This window comes from Belonocnema kinseyi, chromosome 9 (assembly GCF_010883055.1).
Source record: "Belonocnema kinseyi isolate 2016_QV_RU_SX_M_011 chromosome 9, B_treatae_v1, whole genome shotgun sequence".
Lineage (NCBI taxonomy): Eukaryota > Metazoa > Arthropoda > Insecta > Hymenoptera > Cynipidae > Belonocnema > Belonocnema kinseyi.
In genome coordinates this window covers 46,804,523-46,813,872 of record NC_046665.1, presented here as the reverse complement: position 1 = coordinate 46,813,872, position 9,350 = coordinate 46,804,523, and the positions used below count along the sequence as shown (strand labels likewise).

Sequence of the window (9,350 nt, the reverse complement as noted above, 5' to 3'; positions counted from 1 at the left end):
TTATTATTAATAATTTATTAATAATTATGATTAATGAATTATTAATTTAATTGTTGAAAAATTTGTTTTTATTGTGTTGAAAAAGGTGTAGAATGACCAACAAAATTTTTGTGCATTTTTTGGAAGCGTTTGTTATTCGAATTTAAAAGAGAAAAAATTAAAAATTATGAGAAGAAAAGGAGGAAGGGAATTTGATGTTGCCTTTTTTTCTTTCTTCGCTTTTTTAGTTTTTTTTTTTTAATGGAGACATTTTAGAGTGTGTTGTCCAAAGATCGTTAAATTTATGGTTAAGAATTTTTTTAATTTCCAAATATGTTGTGTTAGAATTGAATATTGGAAGTTAAAGAGAAATTTTAATTAATTTTGAATTTAATTTCTTGAACTTCATTTTTTTCACTGAGAAATTAAAAAAAAAACTTTATGATGGAAAATTAAAAATTGCTAATAAATGAAATAATTAAATGTCAAGTTAGAAATACATATAAATTGGGAAAAACATTTTTTCAGACACGAAGACAAGCAAATGTACTGTAGAGATGGTTGCAAATGCGAACAGCAATACCGGTTACACAGATTATTGGCATACGATCCAAACAACGAATGTCGAGGAATTTTCAGCGACTGGTTCAAATTTCCAAGCTGTTGTCTTTGTCGCTGTTATAATCTTCCTGTTGAATTTCGAGTAACTTCTCGATCACCTCGAATGCAAAAGCAGAAAGTCAAATTAAGAGTTTCACGAAATTGACTTCCTTAAATCCAAATGACATCCGAAGTAGAAACAATCCCCTAAATTGAAAATTTTGAATGATACTTCAATTCTTTGAAATAGCATTAGATATTCCTAGTTTTCTAATATTTTTATTTAGCTTCCATCAATTATTTTGTCTCTACTTGATCTGAAAGTAAAGAATTTTGTTTTTAGTTCTATAAGCAAAGAAAATTACGCATCGACCCACGCAAGAAATGAGTTGTATAAAATATTTAAAATTCACAAACTTTTTTCACAAGATATTTGTTTTTAATATCTTTAGCTTTCTACTTTCACTTTAAAAATTCAACTCATTTTTTTCGTGCTCCCGAAATTCAATCCGAAATGCAAGGCTCGTGACTGAAATGATTACCCCATTTCTTGTTGTCTCTCATCGCTGTTAATGTAAACTTGATTTATTTCATTAATGGATCATAGGTGCAGTCATACTAATTTTAAGTTAGCTGCACATTGTTTTCGAAAACTTGTTATTAGGAGTTAAAATATGCGTGTATCATTTATAACTATCTAATTATTTTAATTAATAATAATTGCAACTAATTTAAAAAAGTATTTATGAAATAATACATGCTCCTTACGATTGAGAATTTATTTTCAGTTTATTCTACAATAAGAGAACGTATCTTTTACAAGAAATTATAAACAATAACGAACGTTAACGTTAATACTTTTTTCCAGGCGTCCACCTGAAGCTGGATCAGCTCAACAGTAATACTTATACGCCTACAGTACACTTTAATCAATGTCACATATACATATATAATAATATATATTTTATAATATTACAAACGCCGTGTTATCATACCGCCTTACAACATATGTATGTACATATAATATAATATATACACACATATCTATATACGTATGCATGTATATTTATAAAGGAGTCGTGTATAAATAGAAGTTTGTTTATAAATACAGGTTAAAACATTTGGTATCAAAACCATTGCAGGAAAAACCTTCGAAAAATTTTACCTGATTTCCTCAATTTTTACAATATCTCAATAAGAATGAAATTTCTTCTTAGTACAAAGTTGTGTCCGGATAGAAAAGTTAACTTTCTAAACTCACCTACTTTTGCCTTTTCTCTCTCTACGATTATAATTCGAAAAATATAACTCTCTATCTTCCTGACTTAAAAATACAATTTTTGAAAAATGCTACTTTGAGAGAATCTAAACAAAGAGAATACTATTCAAATTCAATTTTTTTTTAATACTGTGTTTACGGATCTCGTTTAAAAGTAATTTCGCGATTAACAGTCAAAAAAACATTAGATAGTGAAAACCTGGAAAAATTCAGGAAGACGGAATTTGCCCAATTTTTGAGATTAGGCTCAGATTTTTTATATCCAGAAAATAATTACAAGAGATACGGAAATCGATTAAAATTTTCATTAAAATCTCAATTAAAGTCTGAGTTTAATCTTTTAGTCAGCTGTGCGAAGAACTTGTCGATCCTATCGAGAATCTAGATTCGCCTACAGGACTTTTCCAATCGAAAGCAATTCATCAGGATCTTGAAGGCACCAATTGAACGTAACGGTCAGTCTTCAAGTATGCAATTGTATTTCACTTCCTTCAAGCTCAGTACTATATTCGATAATCTACAGCGGCTCATCTTTTCATATAAAAAATATTCTATCTTGATCCAATTCCATGATCCTACAACTCACGCTTGATCTAAAGGGCAATTTAAAATTCTCGACTTTACCTTTCAATATCTTAATAATTCAATGAAAGAGTATTTTACAATTGAAATCTCCACAATTTACTTAATGAAGTTCGTATCATAATCGAACTTCATTACGAATTTCCTTTTATACGAAATTTTCTAGCACGATTCAATCGAATGAAAAAAAAATAAAAAAAAGGGAAGGCAAAAATCTATCACAACCATTTTGAAGGCTGGAAATTCGATGAAAGTTTCCTTCACTAACTTCGATTTGAAATCCTAACGCTATTTTTTTTACATCCACAATCTATTTTACAAAATTCGCTTTGGAAAAATGGTCCAGATTATAGCGAGTTATGAGCACTTCTAAAATATCAGACCGAATATTCTGAGTGACGAATTCTTCGGACGATGATCAAAGGCTTTTCTTTTTTAATTATCGTTTTGCATTGTACTATCACTTGCCAAAGTGTATGAATAGGTGTTAACAATAGAGTTTTTCATTTCTAGGTGAAAATGAGTGCCTTTCGATTTTTAGAACTAAAACTCGAAATAGATTTTGGACGTTGAATAAAATTAAAAAGCAGGGTTTAAAATCCTTGAATAGGCTGTCCTCTGAAAATTTCGGAAATATATTTCCGGTCATACTAATTATTGTAATGCAAATTATTTTTGAATAGCAAAACTTTCAAAATTTAAACTAAGATTATTCGACATTACAGGCTTTAATTATAAATCATTTAATTTTAAACTTTACAAATTTAAATTATTCAATTCTTAACTCTACAAACGTAAATTTGCTCAACTATTACGAATGAATAATTCCAAAAGGAAATATTAAAAACATATATGAAAAAAAGGTTAAAAAGTGTAAAAGGTAATTAAAAGTGGTATATTTGAAAAGCATTAAAACCATATTTTTTTTTTATTTTGTAACGTTCCGTAATGATAAATTAAAAATCAAGAAACTTAAAAATAACATTTTTTATAGTAAAATATTTTTGAATTAAACCATTTGCCGAGGCCTTATAAAATTGAAAATTACGTTAAACAATAAATGCATTGTCACTTCTCGATTCTCCACAGTATCAAACAAATAAAAACGATTTTAAAATCAACTTTCGAGGTTAAATTAAAAAATCGAAAGTGTCTGAAATTAGAAGAGCCTACACCGAAATTGAAAGCGATTACTGTTGTCTAACTACACCGAGAATAAGATGAGACAGACCACCGAGAAAAATCGGAAGAAACCCGAAAACACCAAGCAGACGAATAAGAAGAATATCAAGAGCAAAAAATCTCTGCGAGTTTGTGAGAAAAAACACGAGAGAAAAATATGTCGATTGTAGAAGAATACTATTCGAAGACTAGTTGTGATTCCCATCATAACGATCTGAGTTAGACTCTAAAATTCTAAAATTCAACAATTTCAAAAGAAAAATTAGAATCTGAACGCGGATCGATAAAACGTAATCCCCGTTTCAGCTTCTTAGCTACGCAATATATCACCATCAACGCTTTAATGATTATATTTATAGTAGTCGTTTTTATCGAGATTAATGCATCTGGCTTTACGTTTTTAATCTTAGTTGAGTCTAAAGTCGGCGAAAAACTCTCGCAACATTATAATAAGCTTTCCTTAAAAGACTTTTTCAAAGAGCTGATCAAATCGTATATATATACACAGTATTTATTTATAATATATCTGCATACAATGCCGAAAGTAAGTGAGTAAGGTCTGATTTCAAAGATATGTCAAGCAGTTTTTTATCACAGAGATGTGATTCAAAAGTGTCATTATCACGTTTTGTAGTTTCCAACAAGTTTTAGAGAATGTCTACTTTGTTTATATTTGCACTGTTTTAAGAAATTTGTAATTTCAAGTTCTATATTCGAAACTGTCTAAAACTCTTGAAAAATTAACGAAACTTGTGGAACCTTTTTCAAAACAAGTAGACACGCTCTAAACAAAATTCTGTGCACACGAACTTCGGTAAGTCTCAAGCCAGCGACGAGATTGAACGCGTATTTTCAACATTTAACGAAAGAAGCTCCCTAACAAACAATTATTCGATACCTCCATGTTAAGATAACATCTCTTGGAGTTTGCGTCTAAAACAACCACTCTCGCGTTGGTCCCCTAAACTATCCACGTTTGAGTTCTTTGAATTCTTTGGTTTCTTTTTAATTCCTCTGAATTGCTTGGAATGCTTTTACACACTTTCAAACCCCTTCAAATTCTTTAAAATCTTCTTAATTCAGGGTGTCCGTTTAATTCAAAGAATAAATTCCTGAATTTCTCTGAACTTCTCTAAATTTTCTGAATTCCCTGAATTATAAAGAATTTCAGGAATTCGGAAGTAAAGGAATTTAGAAATCTGAGAGAAATCAGCAAATTCAAGATATTCAGGAATTCCGTGGATTTCGGAAGGTTTCAAGAAATTTAAACGAATTCAAAAGAACTCCGAAGAATTTCAAGTAATTAAGTAGATTAAAAATAATTAAGAGCTTGCATGAAAGGATTTATGGACGTAAATGAAGCTAGAAATGTAGAACTGTATGGTGAAGAGTGTCAGTGGAATGAGAGACGTCTGAAATGAACGATCTTGGGTACTAATGGGCCCTCGTGGAGAACTTCACTTAGTGGCTGTGATATTACATATGTTGACTTTGTGAAGCTATTTGCCTGGGGTGATTGCTAGAGAGATTGATGAATGACCTGTGTCGGAATGGTGCTGCAACACAGGAATTCCAGATTCAGTGTTGGTACAAGAGACTGGTTACAAAATGCCATGCCTTTTCCAGGTTTTCCAGGTATAATTTGGAAAAACTTCCAGGTCTACTTTTTTTAATTCAGCCAACTATTTATGCAAAGATTAGGATCACATTTGAAAACACAGTCCAACTTGGATTTAATGTCAATTTTGCGAATGAGCGTAACATTAAATCCAGAGTCTCGGAATTATCTTGTCTCTCTCTCTCCTGTTTTTTCTCTTTCTTGTTTATCACTCTGGTTTGTGACGCTTGATTGAACACTGCATATCCCCCCGCAGCTCCTCTCACCAATCCCTACCACGCGGCATCAATTCTCAGAAACATTAAATGAAGGATCACTAAATTCAGGATTGACTGTAATAGTAATCTAAAAAAAACTTTGAACCTTAAAAAAAGTTAAAAGAAAACTTTTAGATCTCAAGAACTAATCAAATTTATCAAAATTTAATCAGTTCATGAATTTATTCTTCAACATCTTCCAGTTATTGTTGTTTCTCCCATTGAATCTTCCATTTCATTTAATTCTTACACTTTTTCTGATATTTGCCTATCCCTTAAGTTTTCTTTTCCAATTTTCAAATTGAGAATTCTCTATACAATACTAAATTATGAAGGCTTTGAAATAGAGACCATTAAATAAGTCCCAGTCATTTTTTTAAATTCCATGACTTTTCCAGGTTTATTAAACACTTTTTAAAAATTCCAGGTCTTCCAAGTCTTGTAGCAGCCCTGAGATTGATATAAAATGTAGACCTCCTCTAACACTTCGCTTTCTCACTCTTCTCAAATGAATTCCTTGATCCCCGGCAGAAATAATGAGGCTAGAACCGAGTCAGTTGAGCGCACTAAATTCATCCTAAAACGAGGAGCAAATTCTAAAAGAAGAGTGATTAGTTTAGAGGACCAACGCCAGAGTGGTCGTCTTAAGAGGCCCATTAACACGGAGATATCGAATTTTTAAAAATCTCGCCTAGCTGCCAATGAACGTTAAGTTAAATCGGAAAACCTTATGAATATTTCTTTAATTATACGAATATTCCTTTAATTTTTGGTCTCGGTGTATAACTTACGCCTAGATATTGTCTCGATAGATAACTAAATTTGCGTGTGGAAATAATTCACAATCTCGACGAATTCTCTCGACAGAGTTGCGCCACCGAGTTGCCTCGATCACTCAACTTCTCCTAGATCACATGGAAGAACTAATAAATAAAAGATATTGCGGCAAGAAAGCCGTCTTCGTATACAAACATGATGCTGCCAGCTCGACGAAATTCTCAGGTCAACTCGATATGAAAAATAAAAATAAATGTACAGTCAATAAAAAAAGTTGGATATATAAAGTTCGAAATGTTTCGTCGACTTGGCACGGGCTCTGGAGCAATCGGTGATCGAGGAAACTTAAAAATTGGTAGGCGCTATTCGATATAACAGTCGTATAACAATTACGGTATTAAACAGTAAGAAACAATTCTTATCTTTTATCATTTATACGTATTTAGGTTTACTCTTGCACCATGACGAGCACTTTAAGCTCGTTGAAAACCCCGTATATAAATATTTGACCCAGGAAATAGTCCCCCGATCGATTAAATCTGTACAAGCTAATGTCAAATTTTCACTAATCAATTGTTAGTCGCGTTTAATGTTCGAGTTAACGATGTCTACGTACACAATATTTACAGGAACCGAGTGCCGTAAATCAATTCTATTTTTCTGCCGCTATACGTCTAGTCAATTCCTTTAGATTTTTATATAATTATTTTAACTAATGGAGAGTGGCCAACTGAATAGGTCATTGAAATGAGCGAATTCAAGCATTCTAACAGGAACCATTGTAAATTGTTGAAACCTATTGAAATAACAGATTTTTCGACACCTGATTTACAGATTTGAAATCCTTTTATGGTGGAACACTGAAATTTTTTAATTTAAAAAAAATTATATTTACAATTAAAAAATTATAGAATTTAAAACAATTCGATTTTAAAATATCTAAATATCATTGTTTATATTTTAAATGATAGGATTTGGAACTCCTTAAAACCGAAAAACTTTTATTTAAAAATGTGTTAAAAATTTTATCTATTGAAATTTGGAACATAATAATTTTGAATCTCTTTAGACGTAAATCTGCTTAATTACATATTAAGAAGTATGGCATTTAATTTGAAATCATAAAATTTGGAAAGATTTATATTTTAAATAGTTCAAGCATTAAGACTTTCAATTCAAAAATGTACAATTTTTAACTATTCAAGTTGGAAATCAACCATTTTTTAAACAGTACAAAATAAAAAAAGTAATAGCGTTTGTTTCGAAGTGAAAAAAGGGGTTTAAAACAGTAAATTGATCAATTAAAACTGAAGAATCTCATAAAATACAAAGAAGTTCATGCTTAAAAATACATTTTTCTTAGAATTTCGCTATTACAGTATAACCTTTTTTCTCCAAATTATTATAAAATACATCCAAATTCTTCAGAAAATCAACACCAAGCGAATATAAAATGTGCCAATATCAGTGCGTTCGTAAATTATTAATATATATCATAATACTAAACATTTTACAATTTTTTTGGGCTCATTTTAAAGATATTTCATGGAATTTTTTTCAACTTGTGATGAAAATTGTGAAAATTTAAAATATGATTAACTCAAAAAAACACATGTTTGAAATTTACATACATAATTAATAATCTTATACATTTCGTAAAATTTGCCTAAAATTCCAAATAATCTGAAATATTATGCATTTCTATAGAAAATCTTTCAAATCAGCCTAAAAACGTTGTAATATCTTCTTACATTATTAACACAATAACTTCGCTTGGAGTCGATTTTTTGTAGAAGCTTTTAAAAATGGAACATTTGAAAATTGTAAGCGCTTAAAATTCTACAATTTAAAATTGCGGAGTCGTATAAATTGCAAACAAAATTCAGATCAAACTCAAAAGCACAAATTCATGTGGTATCGAAATAATACAGTTTTAAGTAACAGTATACGTTTTTCTACTAAAATTTAAAAAATTCAGATTAAAACATAAATCACTGTCATTTCCCATTGTTACTGAACCAGTGGCCACCCTCTAAAAAATTCTAAAGTTTTCAACTGTATCTCGTTTCTTTTCTAATTGATAAATAAGCTAATAAAAGGGCCACGTTTAAATACGAATAACGAGTCAATTAATCGATACAGTCACTCACTTATGGTCTCACTGAATTGCACAGACTGTGCTTTCCTTTACGCTATTATGCTTGCTAAATTATCCTTTTTATCTCCCCTTAAGAGCTTAAAGAGATGGCAATACTTCAGTGCTAAGGAAATAGTCGCGAAAATTCTGCCAGGTAAAACCAGCTGGCAGTAATTAAATCAAGAAGAACTATAACGTAGGTGAGAATACTGCCATCGTGATTAGAAACGAATAACATTACAATACTGTGTGGGGGGAGATGAATGTGAATAAAGAAGTGAAATTGGAAAACCGGAATTCTGAAATATCACAACCAACGAGAGTTGAGCAAGAAGAAACCGAATGAGCTTTTTTTCTTGGACGAATGGAGAAAAAGAGGTTATTCAGTGAGGTTTTGCTCTGATAATGAGAAAGAATTGTGATTCGAGATCGAGACCATAAATAACAATTTGATAAAGATTTGTAATTTTACGTATTTTCGATGAAAGGGCCCCCGGATGGAATTTAGATTGATTTCCACTGCGGTTTGTGGGGACCCCCCCTCGAATGTCAGGTGGGTCCTCGTGGAACCCATAGGGCTTTGCTTTGCTCGGCTTCAATGGTTTCCTTTACTTGGTCGACGATTTCTTTTATGCTCGCTCCTGCTGGAATAATTGCTGGAACAGAAAATATGAAGAATTGATATTTAAAAAATATATACCTTTGTGCAATCTTTTGAAGGATTTTAAATCTTGCAGGATGTTTTTTTCTAGGCAAATTAAATTTTTAAATCTTTAAAGATTTTTATATAATACTACTCCGCGAGAGATAATTCTTGTTTATCAGACCAATAATTTGCCTTTAACAAAATAAATTAAGTAACACCTTAAAAATAACCAAAAAAACTGCCCGCATCGCGGACACATTCTGGTCGCGCGCGGCACGGGAGGTCGGAGTGGG

The 9,350-nt window shown here is 31.1% G+C and overlaps 2 protein-coding genes across 3 annotated transcripts in view; one reads left to right on the top strand and one right to left on the bottom strand.

Annotated features, from left to right (window-relative positions):
• The window catches only part of LOC117179510 (protein spaetzle 4), a 3,867-nt gene extending 2,162 nt beyond the window's left edge, over positions 1-1,705 (top strand). The window contains exon 4 of one of the 2 annotated variants that reach the window (XM_033371384.1): positions 1,448-1,705. In XM_033371384.1, the coding sequence (XP_033227275.1) occupies positions 1,448-1,481 (34 nt within the window). In that variant the 3' untranslated portion in view covers positions 1,482-1,705. Of the gene's footprint in view, positions 1-507 lie in introns of both variants that reach the window. The other variant, XM_033371383.1, reaches the window with a different exon arrangement.
• Positions 1,706-7,547: 5,842 nt separating this feature from the next.
• Positions 7,548-9,350, bottom strand: part of LOC117180031 (disks large homolog 5) — a 33,431-nt gene continuing 31,628 nt past the window's right edge. Inside the window, 1 exon segment of the mRNA XM_033372317.1 lies at positions 7,548-9,067. Coding sequence (XP_033228208.1) covers positions 8,961-9,067 — 107 coding nt within the window. The 3' untranslated portion in view covers positions 7,548-8,960.